The following is a 23,145-nucleotide window of genomic DNA, read 5'->3' on the forward strand; positions in this document are numbered from 1 at the left end:
TGTACAAACAATCTCTTTCTTTTGTGTCAAAGTAGCACTTGCTTAACAGACATTCACCACAGCTTCCCACGTCCTAACTTCTTACCAGAGGATACGCGCTATGTATTCTCTCATTTGAATGTAGTGCATTGAGCAACTGATTGATCTCGGAAGTCACGAGAGCCTCCGGCTTAATTACCTCTCACTCTCAGCACAGGCATTAAGCATACGCATAAATCTCTGAAAGAAAACTATTGTTTTCCCTCAAACTGAACACTGTCAACTTGCCTGCATTCTTCTTAAAGGCAATCTGTGCCAGTTGAGGTGGATTTGCTGCTTACTTTGCATTCATACTGACTTTCACATGCCTCTTACAGAGCTTCCACTCTTGCCAACCAAGTCTGGTAACATAGCCAAGTCTGTTTGTGTCTCACTGGGCTGAATATTATTAGCTAGTAGCCCAAGCAACCCAATGCAAGAGTCAGGCCTGTCTTTGTATAACAGTATCATAGACATGACAATACCACCACTTTATTCCACCACTCCACTGATAAACTGACATTACAAGCAGCATGCTCCTGCCAAGTGCATATGACAACGAAATACAGTATGGTAATGCTGCCCACCCTTGTAGAGAATAGCAATGCTGTTACGAATGGCTTTTATGAATGGAATATATCTTGCAATGTAACTTCTCATTTAACATGCAGTCCTCTCTTCTGTAGATGCACTTGTCCACACATACACAATAACAGCCATTCATGATAAAGAACGGAAATGCTTGGTCTTGTGTGACAACAGAAACTTCTTGCCAATCAGGTCTTCAGTTTTAGTTTAGCTTTAAATGTCAGCTTTATTTTAACCGTCGTGATCCCCGACCCTAAGTCACACACTGACTTAGCCACAAGACTTCATTTAGTCACTGCTCCTTCATTCCTATATTTTTGATGACATGATGACAGAGTTTTTTTTCTAGCTGATTTCAAGGTTGCAGTTACTCTGCATAAATATTCCAGACAGGGCCGTCCAATCTATTATTTGTGATTTCCATTTCAAAGCAACAAAGACTTATCTCTATATCAACATCGGAGAATCGTCAACTAAAGGAGCGTGGGCACAGTGTCATCTGCAATTTAACTTCTTTTTGTCACATCAGACTTGTTTGAAAGACAAAATCTCTATTAATAATTTATTGGATGTAAGCTTAACCCCCCGTTTACTTTTCCTGAACGACAAAAGCATACATCAAGCGTGTCAGCGTTGCTTCTCTTTAAATATAGTTTAAGAGACCAAGGTTCCGCCTCTATTTTGGGAATAAAAACCAAAGCTTGTCAGGTCTGGCTGTGTGAAAAAAATAAAAATCACTATTGCGGCCTCCTCTCAGTGTGAAGAATGTGTGAAGTCAGATATCTCCACCAGCCAAGACTAATGCCCTAAAAGTATAATATACCAAACAAACAATCATTTTATAAAATCCAACTGTTGACTGTGGTCAATTGTGTACAAAGTTTCAAACCGCTGATGCATAGAGAATGTTCCACTCTCAGAAAGTTATGTGGTTACTTTTGTTCAGATGGACAGTAAATGCAGATAACTTTGTTAAGAGAGAACAATCTGGCACATCTTTGAAGCTGAAACTGCTCTTCAAGAGACACGTTTGTTTATCCGTTTCTGATCGTTTGATTCAGCTTGTTCTTTAGGCATATAACTGCTTGACTACAACTGCACTTCAGATCCTGCTTGCTTTCCTCAGCATTACTACGGTTGGGGTCGATGTAATAACGTGCGTATCTGTTATTAACACGTTCATTTTGACAACTGATCAGCCAATTGCATGACAGAAGCTCAGTGCACATTTAGGCATGTAGACATGTTCAAGACGATCTGCTGAAGTCCAAACCACCACCAGCATCAGAATGGGGAAGAAAGTTGATTTAAGTAACTTTGAATTTTGCTCTTGGTGATTTTCACACACAACCATCTCTAAAATTTACAGAGAATGGCCTGAAAAAGAGAATATATTCAATGAGCGGCAGTTCTCTGGTAGAAAAAGGTCACAGGAGAGTGGCCCAACTGGTGCGAGCTGACAGAAAGGAATCAGTAACTCAAATAATAACTTGTTACAAGCAAGGTCCACAGAGGGGCATCTCTGAATGTGCTACACATTGTCCGTTGAAGAAGATGCAGCTACGGCAGCAGAAGACCACACTGACCGGTGCATCTGTTAGCTAAGAACAGGAAATTGTTCTTAGCCAACAGGCTGGAACAGGGTGCCTTGAAGAAAAAGGGGGCTCCAACCCAGTCGTAGCAAAGTGTACCTAATAAGGTGAACAGTAAGTAATACGCGATTAAAGCATGCACGTTCTGTTATTGTGAACTTGGCCCTATTGAAGTTTGGAAAATCAGGAATTGATCAAAGCAGCAGTAACAATGTGGAAATCAAGCGGAAAGTGAAGTGCATTCAAAGTGAATAATTTTACCCTCTGGTGGGCAGTAATATACCCTGTAGCATCAAAACTGCCAAAGATCCCAAAGAAAGCAGAAGAAGAAAGCAAGCAGAAACAACTGAGCAGAAACTGACAAAGGAACGGGTCTTTTGAATGGCAAGTTCAAAGCATGCTGGTCAAATACACAGCTGAAAGCAGAGAGCTCTCCCCCGCCTCACCAAAGGAAGAACGGGCTGAATAAAATCTGAAGTGTATGTATCATTGTTTTGGACTGTTCTGATGGATAAATAACAATAACATACATTTGCATTTAGCAGTCATATTTGTCCACTCCCATGTTGAAAAGATTGTGGAATCTATGGAAACCTATAAACATGCTAAAGTGGAATTTCAAAAATAAAGGGGAAAAAAAGCAATTTTACATATTTAATTGACAATAATTTGTAATATGTCTAATCCACCATCAGATGGTTCATTCTTGAACAGTGGCGGCTGTGGTTCAGTAGGTCTATGCTGATATTGCTTTTAGTTTGAAAATACTAATTTAACAGTTCTGAAATGCAGTTACAAACTACATCATCCATATGTTCACACTGTCAAACTGTTAGACTAGTCACCATTAGCACTGACTCTAAAGTAGCTGCCAGGTCGCTTTATTGACCTATCCATCCACCCTGACATCAGTCATGAACGCTCTAATAACTGAGGTTTTATTAACAGGGTATGGTTGAGACCAGATGAGAGAATTATACGGTATGTACATTAGCACACAGCATCTTAGACAGAGTCAACTCATTCAATGTATACTGTTGCACCATTTGTGCAGAATTTTGGTCCAACAAATTAAAACAGAAAGGTCAGGTGGATCGTCACCCACACACGACAAACTTTTTCAGTGACCGCCAGTTTAGACACTGAAACAGGATTTAGGATAATTCACTACTTGACCGTGTTGTTTCAATACTTTAATATTACCCAACTGTACTTTATAAGTAAATGTTATACTATAACAAATACCAAATAAGTCAGTATGACTTTGTATGTCTTTTTCTCTTTCTGAATTTGAGTTGTATTTCAGATATACACCTGTCTGGAGTGTTTCCCAGTTATTTACTTTTCTAGCTAGCAACAGCAGGACCGTATCCAATCAGTGCAATAAGTGAATTTGTTCCTTTGTAGAAATGTTGAACAGAATATTGTGAATATTTGTTTGGGTAATGCATTATGGCGCCGTTTTGTGGGTTGAGTCTGGAGGTTGGTGCGTGAAAATGTGCTAAACCATTTGCCATCTGCTTTTCCGGGGAGCATTTTCAGATCTTTGTCCCTCTCCTGCAGCCTTCTCTGCTGCTGTCACCAGTGCTTTCAAATTAGTTTGTTTTTTTCTCATATGACTTTTCATTGCAATCAATGTATTTAACCCATATTCTTGATTTATTTACACACAACACAGCATGCATTCAGAAATGCAATGCTATAAAATAAGGCCTAATAGTGGAAATAACCAAATACTTAATGATATAGATTTAACACATATTAATACATATTAGTGACACCCACATTGCAAAGGTCTGCTGATACAATAATCAGCTCCAGGGTGTTTCTCTGAAGCTGACCTCGAATTATGGGATCTAAACTAAACTGGAATTTTCCTAAAGGGATTGATCACATATGAACGGCAGGCAAGAAGCGTATGCTGTCCACATGGGCGGGAGTTTATACTAAACAGCACAGCGTGGACACATGGCTGTGATTTTTTTTTCAGCAGCAGGATTAATGAGTATACTGTAGTTGGGATGAAAGGAGGATTTATCAATGCGCCAGACAAACATCTTTCTCATTATTTCACAGTTCACACAAAGTGGAATTTATGAAATGGTCGCGGGAAAACGATTTATCGCGTCGTGTCACTTTCAACAAAGGCTAGCTCTTCGTCTCCAGGCATTCAGAGTCGCACAGCGATGACAGGCATGTCAGTATTTATTTTAATGAAGCTGTCAAGGCAGTTTACACTAAAGCCTAGAATAATATTCCAGTAAAAGTAAACATTAGACTTTTTTGCTTAACTTAATTGCCCTGCCGGTGTGTTCAAAATGTTCAGTGGCTGGTGTAAATTTCACAACTTCAGTAACTTACGTGAGCAAAATCGGTTTGATTTGATTAATGTACTATTCTACGGAGTTTAAGATTAAATGTGTCAAAAGAAAATAATGCAAACTGTTTGTGTTGATTGACACTGAAGAACACTCAGGTTTTGCTTCTCTGCTTAAGTGTCTGAAAATACTGAAGTGCTAATGAATAAATTTCCAGTAATCTCTAGATGCTTTGTTTGATAATGTGTGAAATGTACATAATGTGAGATTATGTGACAAATGGGTGGATATTTACTTTCAAAGATGGTAAAGTAAATCTGTGGGCAGCAGTATGTGACATGTGACAAGGTGGCTGTTGCCTAAATGTACTGAAGGAAGATACGACCACCACCTACAAGCTGCTAAAGCTTGCAATGGTCACGTATAGGCCACATCACTTTTTATTATTCGAATACAGATTGTGAAAATTGTTTTTCTCTGAACACAAATTCCTGGTTAAAAAAAAAAATGAGTTTGTGTATTTTTTAAAAGCTGTATAAACACGTGGGTGGCAGCGGAAGAAAGAAAGGCCATGAGATTCCAAAATGAGCCAAATTAGACCAATGTCAGCGGGTTTTCACTTGAAATCACGTGGAAATCGTTTTAGTGCTGGCTGAAAAAATGTGACTCTGAGCCACAGTGTCGGACGAACCGACAGACCCTCAAGCTGTACCACGGCTTTTTAATAAAAACGACTTGTGAAAAAGGAAAAAATAAATAAATAAATAAAAAATAGAAAGGAAAAAAAATACGCTTTTCTGTCTTCATTGCCTGCATCATGACTGGATGGTGGGCTTCATTCAGGAGGCAAATATTTTAAGCCTGCGTGTTGTCAAGGTGGTGTGGCAGCGAGAGCATATACAGTAATTCTGCACATTGAATTGATACTGACCTTTTCTGTTTTCAGTTGCCTCATTGAATTCATTTTCCTCCAACTTTTTCTGTTGCCAAGGTAACAGTGAGTAAGGACTTTACTCAGGTCTTGGTTTAAAATCAAAATTTACAGTAGAAAGTTCATACTATATATATATGTACGGGAGGAAGAAAAACAAACAGAGAAAGCTTTCACTCTATATACAGTAGTAGCGTGCACTGTGTGTCGACCCCAATGAGTTCCTATACTGACGTTACTGACTGCCTTATGCCAGGATAATGATTTATTTCCCAATGCAACGTCTGAAGCAACACCGTGTTGACTAAGGGTTCATCCGCACTCTCTCAGAACTGCACGTGTCTGTGCAGTCTTACGCCATATAGTTCCAAGGAAATGAAATAACCACCGGCGCTCCAGGAAATAATTAGGGACCTTAAAGTAAGTACTGTATTTCCCGAATGGGTTAAATGTGACAAATCTTCAAGGAGGTATGTGTAGGTCGTGGGTCAACATCTTACGAGTCTCAATTTGCCTTGACTACTGCTTAATATGGATGCAACATGTTAAGATGTGTCTTATTCAGAACCAGAAAATATTGATGATTAATGACTATTAATGCGTGATACTATAGTAATAGTAGTATTTTATGACATATTATTTTATTTTATTTTTATTATGGTTGCTACTTGTTTCCTGGATTGTGGTAGTACATCAGCTAGTGACAGTTATGATACTATTTTATTTCTAATAAGGTGCAAAGAACAATGTTAATATTAACAAATAATGAGTTTATTTGTTAGTTTAATACATTTTAAACTAGCAACCGCAGGCTCGCTGGAGGCACGGGGTGTTGTCGAAGTGTTGCATGCAAATAAATAACACAGAGCGGGGAGAAAATAGTCTGGAGGTGGCCTAATGTGGAAAGTTCTGCAGAACTGGGCATAAACATAGATGTGACTAACCAAAAAAACATCGGCTAAACCACGCTGCCCTCCCCACTGCTGCCCTCCCCACTGCTGCCCTCCCCCTGGGTCTACCACCTTCTGGTTTCGAGCGCTTCTCGTTGGAATAGTTTGTGCCGCCGCTTAACTTCGGCAGTAAAATTAAATGCGGCTGTGTCCACTTTGACATTTTATTTGGATGATGTCCACTGCTATTTTTCTGCAATTAAAACAAACAGAAAAAATAAATAAATAAGAAGAATCCAGGACACACTTTTGCAAACAAATGTTAAGAGAAGATCTAAGAAAACTCTCTTGAATGAGACACGCCATAAATAAAACTAGAGGCACTTTTATGAGATACAGTGATGGATGTTTATCGCTTTTTCGCACAAAATATGAGGATGTGATTAGTCTCTAAGTGCCACAGTTCGAGGTTTTATAAACTATTGTGGGGAAAACTACTGAGCTTTTATATCTTAAATGATTCCAGGAAGCGACTACGCTGGCCTCAACCATCAAGACCCTGATCAAATATTCTTAAAGAGAGGGGGAGGAGAAGCAGCTCGACATAATGAGGTCTTTTTATAAACACAAACCTGTGCTTATTTCCTTCTGAACGCGCGTCATCCCGGTTCTCGTGAAGCCACTTTCACTGATCATTAGAGCTGCTAATTTACAGCATGTAACAGCAAAATAATATATATATTTTTTTTATATAGCAATAATGGCATAGTGTGCTTTTTAATGACTATACATACACAGATGCGGTGATGGAGTAAGTGACTGAGTTCACAGTCAATTAAATGATCCCGTGCACACATTACAAAAACAATCTGTTCATTTGCTGTGACAAATGATGATACTAACATTGCATGCTTTTACATTACCTGCATTTTTTTTTGCAAAAACCGGAAACCTTTAATGTATTTTATCAAAGTCGTGAGGGAGGGGCCATGTGAATGACTAGTGCAAGACGGATCATTAAGACTTTGACTTAAATAAGATAAGATGATCCTTTAATTTATTGAGCAGTTAAATATATTATCCGGTCTATTATATGAAGGTGCACTTCCTATGTCGTCATCCACAGCGACAGACTTTCACCAATAATTAGCTGAGCATTTGCGAGCGATTAAGATCACACTTCCTACGTTTCCGGGTTTAAGCTTTCATCTCCCAAAATGAATATATACTGGATTTTTGTGGCTCTTTTAATAAGAGAAAAACCTCCCCTAATGCTATCTTTAGCTTCGACATACTGTAAGTCGCCCTCCCTGATGCTGAGGAAGGTTAAGCTGCCGGTTAATTGTAGCTTGGTTTTGAACCGCGGTGAACCCTGCGCCACACCTGTCAATGTGCTCTTGGACAAGTCACTGAGAGCCTGCAGGCATGTGCATCTGCTCAGCCTTGACCCTGTGGCGTGACCTGCTTGCTGCGCTGTCTAATTGTATGTGCGTGGCTTCAGGAGATAGACACGGCAACTAATTAGACACTACGGTGGAATTAAGATGGAATTGTTATGGCATTATCACTTGCATGGCTTGCTTTATTTTTAGTGAGATGTCTCCAACATGTTTCCCCTTCTAGATTTTGTATTGTGCTGTATTAAATAGGCAGGTGGTACAAATACTATCAGTAATTAGTCCATATCGGTAGTCATCCCATCAGTGATGAAAGGGTCACTGGAAGGGATCCAGTACAGGTGTCTGACTCCAGAGGAGAAGAACATCTAAACTCCCAAATTGAATATTTCCAATCATTTTTCACTGTTGGTTTCATACTTTGTATCATTTTCCCTCTTGTTGATCCTGAAGGCTCACCAAACCGACATCAAAGCGCTAAAAGCAATGAAGGCCAACCGTGACCGTGCCCGATGTCAGCTGTGTGTGGACTGAATATCTGCATGTGAACGCACCACAGACACCACAGCCCATGACCAGCTTGAACCAAATGTTCTGCGTCTGTAATAACTCTTCATACCGGTAGTAGTAGTCTGTATCCATCATTACAAATGGGACATTACTTTTAGCTCTGAGGCTAGGAAGGACAACAAACTTACGTTCTGAATCACGCTAATCATTTGGTCTACATTTAATAGATGAGGATAAGATGAAACACAGCCTATCACCTCCAGCTCTGCAGCGTCTGGCCATGTTAAATGTTTCTATGTTTTGGCCATTTCCTGTTTTATTTTGTAAGTAATTCTCTGACATTTCAGATGTGTTCATTTTCCCCTTGTGGTTGCTGTCCCTGATTGTTAGCCCCGCCCTGATGTATCTCACCTGTGCCTCGTTGTTTCCCTTGTATTTAGTCTCTGTGTTTCTTTCCCACTTTGCCAGTTTGCCTTTGTACAGTAATGTTCCAGTCTGTTCCTAAAGGGCTTTGTGTGTTTTTGTTCCTTGTGATTTTTGGACTTTGTCTTTGCCTGCTTTTTGAAGTAAACACTTTCAATCCACCACTTTCAATTTCTGAGTCGTGCGTTTGAGTCCTCCTCCACCAGTTCCTTGTTACACAACCAGAGCCTTCCAAACGCATTATTTTTTGTTTACTTTCACTTCTCACTTCTTCTTGCACTGGTTGGCTTAGCTGAACATCCAGCTGAATGTTAAAAAGTGATCACTTAAACAGTTTGACTTCTGACATGGTGTCGATGCCATGTTTCCTCCTATCACTTTGGCTACTTAGTAAGAAACACTCTTTTTTTAAATATGTAAAACATAGCTTGAGCTTGCTATCAGAAAGCCTTTATGGCTGTGTGGCATGAAAAAGCAGGTGTGTTTAGCTGATGGGACTGCTTTCTGTGTCATTATTGTTGCACTATTATAGCTTAGCGTCAGTCTACGGAAAGAAATCTAAAAGGAGAAAAACTCCTTCCCCATGGCCAATATGAGCTGGTTCTTTCTCTGTTATGAGCTCAGGGATTGCACCTTATGAGCAGCACTTTATGCTACACAGATCATCTGCATCAAATTGGTAGCCTTAAATTGCTCCATTATGCTATGTGTATATAGCGCAATGCACTTCGCAGTGTCCTGCATCTCATGAGGACATTATAACAACTTCACACATCATTATAAGCCGAACCATCCAAACATTTGTCATTCCTCATTAACCCCGTCTAATGTAGTCAATGAGGAACACAACCCCCTCCCACTCCTTGAGCAAGGCACTTAGCCTCAAACTGCTCCAGTGAAGCGATGAATGGGAACATGGGATTAAAGAAAGGTATTGCACTTCTGTTTTGACAATGTGCTTGTTTTTTTTTTGTTTTTGTTTTTTCACTTATGTCCTGGTGTGCAGAATGGAAACATTTGGAATTTGAGGTATCCATACTGATGTGGTAGGACAGTAGATGTAGTGTTTCTGATGTTTAAATTGTAACAGTAATGCATCCGTATCTTAGGAATTCCACTTACCTTGGACGAGGATGTGTACTGACGTGGTTCTCGGTCGCCTGCTTGTCTGGACTGCGCACACATACTGCCCCTCATCTGTCATGTCCACGTTTTCAATCTTGATGGTAAACTCCTCTTGATTAAAGGTCACCAGACTCACTCTGGGATCCACCGACCACTTGTCCTCTCCGGCGTACAGTATGCTTGACCTGTTTAGCCATGCTGTGTGTGTGACAACATCCCCCTGTGCGCACCTGCAAAGGAATAAAAATAGTTTATGTAAAATTCTTTGAATTTTTAGTAGTATTTTAAGATCGAGGGAAGTGATTTGACAGGCAGGTACAATACATATTCGGCATTTTTACTTGATGTGATGATTGACTTAAACCACAGCAGTCACTCATTTATTTTAAAATATAAATTTCAATTCCATTCAAACGCTTTATTTATCCCTGAGGGGGAATTTAAAAGGGCACAGAGAGCTTCAAAAAAAAAAAGATTAAAGTGCAAAATGACCATGAGTAGTGTCCACATTAACAACAACCACTACATCTGTCCTTCGAGAGACGGAGTATCAGTTCGATGTTGAAGCAAGGAGGGGTCAGAGTTCAGGAGCTGGACTGCTGTGGGGACAAATGTGGCCCCACAGCAGTCCTTTGAGTCCTGCAGTGCGGACAGCGCAGTCTGCGGCCTGATGGAAGCTACTCAAACACAGGATGTAGTATGTGTGAGGGATCTTGTAGGATCCTGCAAGCGGTTCTGATTGTTCACAGAACTTTTTTTTTTTATTATTATTATTTTACCACAGACTTTTGTAATGTTATGTAGTCGTGACCGGTTTTGCAGCTCAACAGAATAAAACCAACAGGTAAAAAAGAAAGTGAGCACACTTTCAATAAAAAAAAAAAATTATAAACGGTCATAGGAACATGTGTGCATTTCCTAGAGAGCTATCGAAAACAGCACCCAGATACCTGTATTGTTCTACATAAGGACTCTTTATTATTCATTGCAAATCTCTGAATGGTTTTCTTCTGCTTGGCCAAGGTGGACAGTCATCAGAGTGATTAGCAAAGCTTCAACCAGAGAGAAGGAACTAATCAGTGAAACCAGCTGGTGTTGTGTCTGCTTGAGCTGAAAACATGCAGACTGTGGGCTCTCCATTGCATACTGCTTTCAGCAGTGCAGTAAATCTCACGGACGCTTAGAAAGGCTAAAAACTATAACACAACACGTAGTAAATGGAGCCCGGATCAGCTGAATTTGTAGGATTGTTTGGATTAAACATGCTAAATACAGCACGGCAAACAATGTACAATAGTAATTGTTTTGATTATCTTTTATTAAAATCTGATTACTTCAATCCGGTGGTTCCCAAAGTGGGGACGAGGAGCTATTGCTGTAGAGGGTGTGGCCGTGGTTGCTTGAGCGCTGCTAGCATACCATGGGGAGGTTTGTGAGAGGGTTCCCAGCTAAACCTACAGCAGAGAATGAGTCTAACGCCCGCGATTTCACCAGTACAGCGGTGGGTAACGAGGAGGGACCACAGTGTGTCGCGCGTCTGAAAATAGAGCTTCTGACAGTTTAAAATTGAACAAGTTAGGACGCCACATCCAGAGCGTAAGGACAAGCCAGCCTGACATGTAGCACTGACATGGAGTTCAGCGATAACATCTGAGCAATCACGATTGTTGAAAGCTCGGTTAAAATATTGATAATTTTTCACTGCACAATGCAAATGCGGCTCTCGCTAGTGACCATGTTTCTTTTGTTCATCTGCCCACACACTTGGTTTGTGACATTAAAAACTGATTGAGACGATGATCTGAAACTGCACTGCTGTGCTCTGTTGCAATTACAACAGATTGGTTTCGCCGGTCACAAAACGCTGCTTTGATACATGAGCCGGGTCACTGATCTTTGACTGTTCCCACAGAGCAACACATCTGCTGTTTTGTTTTTTTTTTCATGACAAATCGTTGGATCCTGCTGAGAAAATACCAGAAACCAAAGCCATAGCCACAGGAAAAAAGAAAGAAAGAATCCAGTAACCCATAAGTGAATGTGGCAATGGATGAAGATATTCGCTGAACAAATTGTGCTTCTTTTTCTTTCTACGTTCAGTGGTCTTATTTTCTGATGCACAAGAAGAACAGGGAGATTCAAACATTTAAGCTGTTTTGAATGGTGGCAGTGTAACCGGCACTCAACGCTTTGCAATTGAATGACTCTCAGCTCCATTTACGCTGTCACAGCTTTTGTTACACCATCAGTCACTTCCACTTCAGTGGCAACTGTAGGGTCAATGGCATCCTTGGGGCATTTGCAGTGTTACGTTAGGGGCGAGAAGACAAAGAAAAAAAAGAAATGACGAACAAACAACAAAACAAAAAGACATGGTGTGTGTCTCCGTGTGTGATTGTGTGTGATCAATACACAGGAGCAATAGCTTTCAAAAATAATTGATCACGGTATATGTGAGATATGTGAGGTCGTCACTTTTACTGTGATGAAGTGGATTCGAAGTAGCGTTTTCATTGCTTATGGCCACGACAAATTAATTTTGTTGAACTGTAAATGCGTTTCATGGTGCAGACACACGGTTAAATGTTAACCTTTAAAAATAACACCAGCAACAGCAGGGTTTGAACTGTGCTTTCCCAGGAGCAAAAAGGCTATGGTCTGACTGGAGACAGGAACTGATATGTACTGTAGAGAACGTAAAGTCACCCACAGACTTGCAAGAACACATGGTTGCATGAACTCGTGTACGTATATATATATATATGTACATATATATATCCCCTACTCATTCGGCCACATTGTCTGTGGCACATTTTATCAATACAGAAACAACATTTATTCCCTCTGGAGCAGCAAGTCACTTCCCCATGCAGACACAGTTCATAATAAACTCAACCTTTCTCTCATTCTCGAAAAATGGCCGTACATTCAAGGGCAACTGAATCACAATTGTTCCCATGCTCCATGGTGATGTTGCTGAACGAGGGTGTGTGTGGGCGTTTGAAAAGCACTTTTCACTTAAGATAAGAAATAAATAAATAGTTGGATGGCTTGAGCTAAAGAGTTGAAGGGCCATTGTGTCATCTTATGGGAATAAAAGATTTCACTTCTGTAGCTTATTTCAAACTACAGACTAAAAGGAAAAAAAAATCCCTGGTCCTTAAGACAAGAAAGACAAAGGAGGAGTTCATCGCGGACTTCTGGAGGGTGGAGGGCGACATACACACACACACACCTACATAAATGGAGTGGCTGTGGAACATGGAACATGCTTCAAGTATCTGGGAGTCCACTATTCACGAGGACGTCTCTTAGTCTTTGAACACCTCTTACTTGGTGAAGCAAGCCCACTTTAGTCTCCTTCTTTCTGAGGAGACTAATGAAAAACCACCTCCCTCCTCTGCTGGTGAACGCTGCACGTTCAAGATCATCCTAACCAGCTGCATCACAGTGTGTTATGGGAACTGCACCGTCTCAGATCGGAAGGCTCTGCAGAGGGTGGGGAAAACAGCTCAACGCATCACCGGTATGCCACTATCCTCCATCAAGGACATTCAGAGGAATCTGTGTTTTTGTAGAGCGCAGCATTGTTAGCATTGCAAACAGTTTGTTGTCCCCACCAACAAACTGTTTGCCCTCCTGCCCTCAGGGAGGCGATACAGGACCCTCCGGTCCAGAACCAGCAGACTCAGAACAGGTTCTTCCACAGCTTCCCCTCTTCTTACCCTGATGCCCCCATCACTCTGGAGCAGGGTAAATCTGGACTCATCAGACCACATGACCTTCTTCCATTGCTCCAGAGTCCAATCTTTATGCTCCCTAGCAAACTGAAGCCCTTTTTTTTCCAGTTAGCCTCACTGATTAGTGGTTTTCTTAAGGCTACACAGCTGTTCAGTCCTAATCCCTTGAGTTCCCTTCACATTGTACGTGTGGAAATGCTCTTACTTTCACCATTAATCATAGCCCTGAGTTCTAATGTTGTTTTTCTTCCATTTGATTTCACCAAACCTTCAAGTGATCGCAGATCACGATCAGTCAGGATTTTTTCCTACCACATTTCTTCCTCGAAGACAATGGTTCCCCACTATCCTTCCAGTTTTTAACAATGCGTTGGACAGTTCTTAACCCAATTTCAGTAGTTTCTGCAATCTCCTTAGATGTTTTCTCTGCTGGATGCATACCAGTGATTTGACCCTTCTTGAACAGACTAACATCTTTTCCACGACGACGGGATGTGTCTTTCGACATGGTTGTTTAAGAAATGAGAAGCTACTCATTGCATCAGTTGGGGGTAAATAACTTGTTGTCAGCTGAAAGATAATCACCCATGTAGTAATTATCCAACAGGAGGCTCGTACCTATTTGCTTAGTGGCGACTTTATTTTTGTGTATTAGCAATGACAATGAAGTTGAATCAAACAAAAAAAAACAATATCTCAATATTTCTGCCTGTACTCCTTTGAATTTCTTTGTCAAACCTTCCACTGTAAAGTCAGTAGCACTCACTCACCAGTCAAAAAAGCAGGCTTCAATCCCAGGTAGGGTTGTTTTCCACCGTCCACCAAAATAACAAACCGCTGCCCTTAATTTCCTGGTGAGGTCTGGTATTGTGGACAAGGACACTTGACTTGTTGCAAAATTGTATGTGTGTCTCTTACCCATAGAGCCCAAGGTTGTTCATTTGGGGCTGTATCACAAGCTTTTATGGATCAGTGACCTGAATGTTTCAAGTGTGCATTCCGTTTCTTGGCCTACCTTAGCCTATGCAGGGAGACTTTTAGTCTCCAGTCTGAAACATGCTACAGAAGCAAAACATTTAATTCCCACAAGGAGACGCAATGGCCTTTTAACACATTAGCTCAAGCTAGCTAGCCATTAAATTTTAACTGAAAAGACAAACACAACAGCGTAACATCCATTCCGGTCGTAGTAGTACTAGACAGCCTCTTCAATGAATTCCCAGTGCTCTGCAGCTCTTGAAACATGGTGGCAGGTTGCATTTTAATAACAGATGCAACCTGAGTGTGAGTGTTAAAGGTGTAGACACAAAATGTTTCCCTCAAATATTGCTCTACTTTTCATCGAGTGAAAAGTGAAAGGAAACGCACACTTACAGCGTTTGTCAAATCACCAACTTTAAAATATGGGCTTTATTTGTTTGCAGCTAAGCACGGAACAGAAACTGTTCTTTTGGGACACAAAGAACAAAAGACTGTCGGTTTGTACCTTTCTAGTTCAGTTCAGTCATATTCTGGTCTACAGATCCCACCAATTGTTTGTGCAAAGACTTCTGACTATAAAGGTTACTGTGAAACCTACCCAATTTTTCTGTAACCGATTTTATTTTTGTTTGAGTGTCGGTAACAGTGCAAAATACTAAAGGTATACTTGCATCATCTTTATTAAAAAAAAAGAAAAAGAAAACATCACAATTGAAAACAAAAGAAGCTTTGAGTGTGAGTGTGGCTAAGCTCCTCATCATATGAATTTTACAGGACTCGGTAATCTTTCCGTTAGATGATCAGTCTTCAAGGTCGAGGCTACAGTCAGAGCCTCTCGCGGAAATGCAGCGTTCAGGGTTTTCGTTTAATTTGAGAGGGTCAGTGACAGAGTTAAGAGTTTCCTGGCACCGTGTTTACACTGCCTGCCAATTTCAAATTCATGAGAAATTGTTCAGTCGTTCCGCGTGCGTGGGTGTGCTGTTGCACTGAGGACAACGAGAGAGCACAGAGGAAGTCGCGATATATGAGACTGAAGTTGCTGGTCTTTCGATCGGTCGTTAAGTATGCAAAGCGGCCGTATTGTCGAGTTTTGCAGCACATATTGAAAACTGTCAAAATGTGTCAGTGTGCGTGTGTGGAAAGTGTCATGCATCAGTGTCGGTGGAAGCATTTATCTCACCTGGGGTTATATGCTTGACACCAGGTACATTATGTTAGAAGTCAAAATACTCAGTGACTAATTGCAATGATACCCTTCCCTTTAACGTGTATATTTAGGACTTTACTGGGAGGAAAATCTGGTCTGATTTGGTTGTTGTTATAAAAGCTATACGCCTCACCAGCTAAATCCCCCCGGAGAGTAAGAAGAAGAAAAAATGATAAATATTTTACATACCATATATTCCCCTCTTATCGGCTCTGCACAGATGGCAAACAACATTTACTCCCAATAAATTGTCAATCCTCTTAAAAGCATGAGCGGCGGAAGGGAGAGGGGATGTGAAATTTTGTAGGTGAAACTGTGAGCGTGAGCAAACACTTCTCCTCGCCGTGAGCCTCCCTGTGGTAATGTGCGGATCATTAAAAATACATGAGACTTGTTGCGCCACAATTAGATGTCGCCACTTAACTTTGTTTACACTGCAGATCAATTCAGTTAATGTTCAACACTGTGTCATCAGTAGCTTTGCTTCCAGGAACAAAAGCATCGTCGCTTTCAACATTCAGTCAGTGAAGTGATGGAAATTACCTTCTAATAACTCAGATGCATTTGAACAACTGAAGATACTCATCAAAGGAGGCGTCTTAAGCACTGCTAAACCTTACATAACTCAATGGCATGTAGGTTTTTACAGTGACCAGAAACCAGAACTGTATTAAGTGAGAGATAAAATACAATTGCACCGTGTGCATTGAGTGTCTAAATGTTGAGATTACCCATGAACATTGTTCCTTTCATAGTCAGAGTCCCTCCTCTCCTGCTGATTCAGTATTAAGATAACTTTAAAGCGCTGGAGAAAATCTCCCATGAAAGGCATTTCACTTCATCATTATTTCTACGGGGCACTTTTCATTATACACCACTGTACCTGAAACCATCAAGAATATTAACACGGGAGACTTTAAGTATCTACAAAACAAGTCTTGTGCCAGTAAAACAGCAGCAAAAAGAGCCCGAGATGGAGTATGAATAACACACCAGTTCATGTTGCATGTTATTGCAATTCATCCAATTCATGTGTAATTTGACTGCCCACCCCTAACCTCCTCACATATGATTTACTGCTGTAAAATTATCCACAAAATATTTTTCCTTTTTTATATATATGTGTGACATAGAAAGTAACTATGATGTGAAAAAAGTGCTCCAGCACTTTTTGCAAAACTGCATTTGAATCAGACACTGGCACCAAAACAGTGTGACTTTTCAGCTCAGAGCACTGACGGCACCTCAGCAGGAGGCGTACTTCACGGAGTGCCGCAATTTCATAACTGAACATTCTGAGTTTCCGAGAGTATGTTATGATCAAGGGTATTAAAAGTGAATGTCTGCAAACCAGTCCTTGTATCGGAAAAATTCTCTGCAGCTGAGGTATATGGAAGAAAAAGAATGGGATGTAGATAGAAAAGAAGAAGCAAGAAACACACAAGATTTTAAAATGTTTTTATGTACAGTAGCTAAGACAGTGTGTTCGACAGGAGCAGCCGTGATAACACAGCTGTCAAATTGCTGCCAGTGTGTGGGATTTGCCTCAAAAAGCAACAGGCGTGGGCGTTTTGACTGACATAAAAGAGATTGGACAACTGATCGCATTGGGAGGCAAATCGCTCATGACCCATATATTAAGAATTGGGGCAATCTTCATGGGGTGGCTAAGACCACTTGCCATATTGCCCCACTTTTAGGTGGCTCATCCTATTTACTGGGTGAAACAATGGTCAAGTTTGCTCACTTTGAACTTTACAGTTCTTTAGTTAAAGAGAAACTTTTCATACTTCGTCAAGTGTGACTGGAATTTACATTAAGTGGTATCCAGCTGAAAAACATGCAGGAAAAAAAACAGGATTTGTACAAAGCCTCTTAATGAGCTATAGCTGAGATTGTACCAAATCTGGAATCACAACAGAAAACGCTAACAATTCCCATAACCTCACTTTAACACTTTCCAAGGTATTTGTTATGTTCACTACAAATGATGTACCACATGCCTAGGTTATGACCTTTCATAACCATAATGGCATATCAATGCAAGTGTTATGAGCTTCTGGAGTTAAAAATGGCACTGAAAAATAATGATGATTGGATGGATACGTGTCTTGTTTTATGAACTCACTTTACCTGGAAGTATTGCAAAGAGAAAACCTATGATTAAAAGAGTTAAACATAAGAAAGAGAAGAATTTTCTTTAAATTATTGTGGTAGCAGATAGAAGGCACTTAACTTTCTATTTTATGCAAGAGCAGACTCAGCTGGTTCCCAGAGGGCAATCAGCATAAATAAGAAATTGTGTCTTAAATGTGAAGAAAGCGACATTTTTGCCAAATTTCCACAGTATTCGAGAGTAATTCTGTGGTAGCCGTTTATGAAGACAAGTGGACACGGAGGAGAACAATGACAGTAACCCATGGCCTCACACAACTGCAATCACTCTAATCTGAGCATTTCATAAAAAGTTACAGCCTTTACCTGCATTGTACCTTGAATTCTGTGGGGAAAAAAATAAAAAAAAAAGACTATGGGGCTCATTCTCATCACATTTCTAGCTGAGCGTTGTTTTGTCGAGCAAATAAAATGCAAATAATGTGCATCTGAGCGGAGAAATGAATTCCCATAAGGTGACACAGTGGCCTTAAGTATGCATAAATCATTTTAAAAACGACAAATACAATTGTGCTAAAAATAAGCTATCCCGCATGCAAACCACAGCAGCCATTCGGATACCCGCTGCATAAAAAGCCTTCAGTCAAGTTTCACAAAACAGCAAAAATTTGAATATTACCAACGAGTGTACTCTAGTCCCTAAATATTATAATGCTCCCATCTAGTCCAAGCTCCCTGCTGCTTGCTTCATTCCCACTGTCTTGCAGGATCTCATCTCTTTCTACTGCTACTCCTGGACAAGATGGTGCCCTTCCTTCCCACCTGATGTTATTTGTTCGGGAAATCCTAGCTCCACATGTGTTAGCTTCACTTTTGAGGCGCTGTCATGACATCTACTTTTCTACCATCTATGGTCCAACCTGGCCTGATGTGACTACTCTGACCAGCCTCCTCTGGTGCAAGACAGCAACCTCTGCCCTCCACTTCCCGCCATGGATCCCAGCATTGACAACCATCACTTTGTAATGCGCTGCTTCTCTGGCTCTTATAACCTTAAATTGTTCATCAAAGGATTTGATGAAGAATGATTGGGCAGTTGCAGTTTGTTGTTCGATCCATAGAGTGCAATGCTGCTTCGTCTTTTTCAGCCTTTGCCTTCTCCTACGGTGGTTTCTAGAGTGGGACTGCATAATGAGGGGCCACAGGTTCTGGGGAGGATGCTCAGCACAAGTTGACTGAATGGATGTTGTGTCCCTCAGTGAGCTGTCAAACACCTTGACCAAGCTCATACTGGCTTCTCAGTGATTACTGAAAATGCAGCAGCTCCGTTGATAAACCAAAACTTGTCTTCCCAGTACCTTGGATCTTGACTTGCCTGGTTTGATGCACGTCCTTTCCCACGCCACTAGCCTTCCCCAAGTCCTTTCAGAATCCACAGGCAACCTGGGACAGATTCTGTGGTGACACCTGATGGGTGGTTGTCTTGGAGTGGATTTCTTCCTGGTCTTTGTGCACTCTGACTCAGCAGACTTGGCAAGCATGTTAATGGCAAGGGAGAAAGCTGTGACAGAGATGGTGCACCCTGTAATGACAACAATCTCAACTTGTGCCAGTTTGATGTTATTGCTCCTGAAGAGACCCTCATCCGGAAATTGCTGTAATAATCAGGGAGGAGTTCTCAGATCCTGCTGGAAACATGGTATTAAGCTAATGCGAGCTGCACCAGCTTGTGCAGCATGGAGACATACAGGTTTAGCAGGTCGAGCCACAATACCGACAGATTGCTTCTGTTCTCTCTAGCCTCCCTGATGAGTTGCGTCACCACACCGGTGTGTTCCAGACAGCCGGGCATCCCTGATATGGCTTCCTTTTGTATTGCTGTAGGTGTTCTTGGCAAGGTAAGAGGACAGCCGCTTTGGCAACAGCCCTGAAGAGGACCTTTTCTTTGACACAAAGCAGAGAGATGATGCGGAAATGGTCTATCTGGGTTGAGTTCTCTTCCTTCAGAATCCACACCCCTTTAGGAAGTCTCCACTGCTCTGAGGTCTTCCCACTTTTCGAGAAGAACAACAGGATCTTCCACAGACGTAGCAAGTTTAAGACAGTTCTTGCACACTTTGTATGAAACGCCACTTGTTCCAGGGGCAGAGCTTGGACAGACGTTGACATATCCGACATATCCAGCTTTGACAGGTCAAACCGCACTTCCGGTTCTATTAGGGGTCTATTAAGATGATGCACTCTCCCAACTCCTGCTGTCTTTCCGGTTTGCTTTATGTCTTCCTCAGTTGTTCATCCATTTGCTCTTTTCCCTTATGCCTTAGCAGTTCTATTGTGAACTTAAAAAGGTCGGCAGTACAAGCTGCACATTTCAAGGTCCTGTCCTGTCATGCCAATGCGCTGCTCCTCTCCTGCCTCTTTGTACCGAGTCTAACATGTGAGTAACAGGCTGAAATCACTTCTTATTTACTGGTTTGTATTCAATTACTATTATTATTATTATTATTATTATTATTATTTTTTAATATATATAAATAATGATTAATGAGCAATGATTAGGAAACTTAATATGTTTTTAATGAAGGACAATAACAATAATAGTATACCAGACCATAAGCTATACCCATTTATCATTTAATTCAGGAAAATTCGTTTTATTCATATAGTGTCAATAACAAAAACTATACAGCAAAACCTTCTTTTTGTGGGGAGGTAAATTATATTTGTATTGTTATTACAATTACGAGCTGAATGCTGAAAAAAATGAAGCCTTAACTCACAAAAACATGTATGGAGGCCTACATGTTCTGAGAAGGGATCGGATGAACATGATGATGGAATTTAATCCAGTAATGTTTACTGTTTGTGGTTGACACCAAAACAGTTTGTCTTAGCTCAGTGTTCAAAACACATGCATGGGCTTGCTGCCAGTCCCTGCTCTGTGAGTAAATGTTCATGTTTATGTGTTGGACAAAGCAGATGAACAAGCGAGGCCATGGCCTGATAGAAGAAAGAGCTTCATTATGTCCCACCATAATCACACTGGCATATTAAGCCTAACCAGATGTAATGATGGGGCCATTAATTTACCCAGTTTATCCATTCATTAGTTAATATTTCTGTGTCTTCATGCAATGCTGTACCAGAATTTATTTAATTTGTGCTGTTCATTTACAGACAGACATACAGAGATACATCTGACACTGAAACGAGTATCCTAAGTATCATGGAATGAAACACAGTGAATGCATAGATCATTGGTAAGGCTGTTTTAAGTGAAGTGTAATCAATATACGTCTACACAGAAGGTGCTTCAGATGTTTGTTTTTCCTGCTCAAAGCTTTTTACTCTTGTAAACAGATCAAACTTCTGCTTCTGCTAACATGCCGTTACTCCTTCAGTGTTTACATGGTGTTAATACGGCAACCAGTGGATTCAAGGCTACCGATTTCAGCATTAATTATGTATTTATTGTTGTTGAGGCAAGTGGAGTAGAGCAACGAATGTATACTTTTTTCCTGAGTTTGTCTTTAAAACCTATTTTGTAAGTGGAAAACCAGATCCACTGCAAACCAACCGGTTTCCCAGTCACTGTCTTAGAGGCCAAAGTGAAAGGAGACGATTGCCTCTAGCGTTACAATGCACACTGACTTTTATCTATGGCAATTTGTTAATAGGTATAAACCCATCAGGAAAGCGTGCACTAATGATGCATTTAATTTCTTACAAAGTGCAATGAAATCTCCTCCTTTCTTTTTTTTTTCCACAGGACTTCAAATGTGAACCATTTATTATTGCCTCAGCTCAGAGAAGTCATTCATTACCCCTGTTTCACAAGCTTGGCATACTTAATATATAGCCTACTTAATATGTATCAAATCAACAGACTCCAAATTGCTCAATTTGTATTTAGTTCATTGAATAAAGCACTCCGTCCCTTTTTTTTTTAAATAATTTGTTTATAGCCAATAATCAATTTCATAATTATCCTACCCAAACAGCTCTCCAGCTTCGGCCCCCCTCAATCACGTACCGCGTCATTACAATTTAGTATAGCATCCAGAAGTCCCAGGATATGGAATTCACTTCCTCCTCACTTGATTAAACTTTTTTCAAGGTTATTTAAAAACTTACTGCTTGGTAAAACTTACTGCTCTGTTAATAATCCATCACTTTTTTTCTTTTTTTTTTTTGTACTGTTTTTGTTTTCTCTCGCCCGATGACCGCTGGGCTAGGCTACAGCCCCCCCGTGACCCTTCACAGGACAAGCGTTTACAGAAGATGAATGAATAAATGAATGAATGAATGAATGAAAGTTTTTGTTTTTTTGTTCTGCTTCTGTTTTCTGTTGCTTTGTCGTCTGTTCTATGCCTTGATTGCTTTTCTTTAGTTAAAGTTTAAATGTTATTTTGGGCCCTCCTATTCAAGCCGTTTAAGGGTTGTTAGGGTTTCCCTGGCATACCTTTTTACCTTTTATTATTTTTAATTGTGTATTGTTAATGTACTTTCATTATTGCTGTTGTGTTTTATCATATTTTAAATGTGCCAAATAAATGGTAAATGGAATTGATACAATCCCATCAAGTTTGCTGATTCTACACATGCACCCAAGTGTGTATATTGACTTGTATAACTGCCCTTATAGCAGTTACATGTGAAAATACAAAACATTGGGCCAACTAATATTATAAAACGTTAATATACTTTTTTTTCTCAGATTTTGTTGTTTTTGTTGCTTTAGGCGTTTGAATTTGAGACCAAATCAAGACACCAGCCTCTAGCTTAATTCGTAAACACAAATTTACACAGACGTTTGTCATTTAATGCAAAGATCAATTTTAATATTCACTTGCCTTTTTTTCTGATGTGTAATAGGCAAGTCACAAGCAACATTGGTTCCAAAGTGCTCGGATGCAATTATTACATCCCACTGACTGTATTTTGTTTTTGGAAATCCTTGTGACCCTTTCAACGGAGCTGCATTCTGTTGATGTTTGTCACAGCCGCCTTGTCAGCAGGTAAAATGCTCAATAGTATTTAAATGTGGGGAACGGACATGGCAAGCCTGAGCACGACGAAGGTCAGTTCAATGAAACTGGAGAGACTGGTCTGTACGGCCCGACAAAATGTACCGTTCAACCTGTAGTTAAATCGCATAACACAGCATCACTTACAGTAATAAAATAACATCCTACATTGTACAGTATAAAGCAGCTGAGCTAAGTGAATTGTGTCATGCTACTGTGTGAAGGTCATGCAAGTGTGAGATACATTAAAAAGATTGCTTAAATTGTCCCTGGCCTGTGGCCA

General features: G+C 40.4%; 1 protein-coding gene across 2 annotated transcripts in view; it reads right to left on the reverse strand.

Moving 5' to 3' along the window:
• Nucleotides 1-23,145, reverse strand: part of ntm (neurotrimin) — a gene marked incomplete at its 5' end in the record, with an annotated part of 356,763 nt that overhangs the window by 26,980 nt on the left and 306,638 nt on the right. For both annotated transcript variants that reach the window (XM_084564421.1, XM_084564420.1), the window contains one exon: nucleotides 9,790-10,022. In XM_084564421.1, coding sequence (XP_084420547.1) covers nucleotides 9,790-10,022 — 233 coding nt within the window. The remainder of the gene's footprint in view (nucleotides 1-9,789; nucleotides 10,023-23,145) is intronic.

This window comes from Chelon labrosus (assembly GCF_963514085.1).
Source record: "Chelon labrosus genome assembly, chromosome: 17".
In the NCBI taxonomy this organism is placed as follows: domain Eukaryota; kingdom Metazoa; phylum Chordata; class Actinopteri; order Mugiliformes; family Mugilidae; genus Chelon; species Chelon labrosus.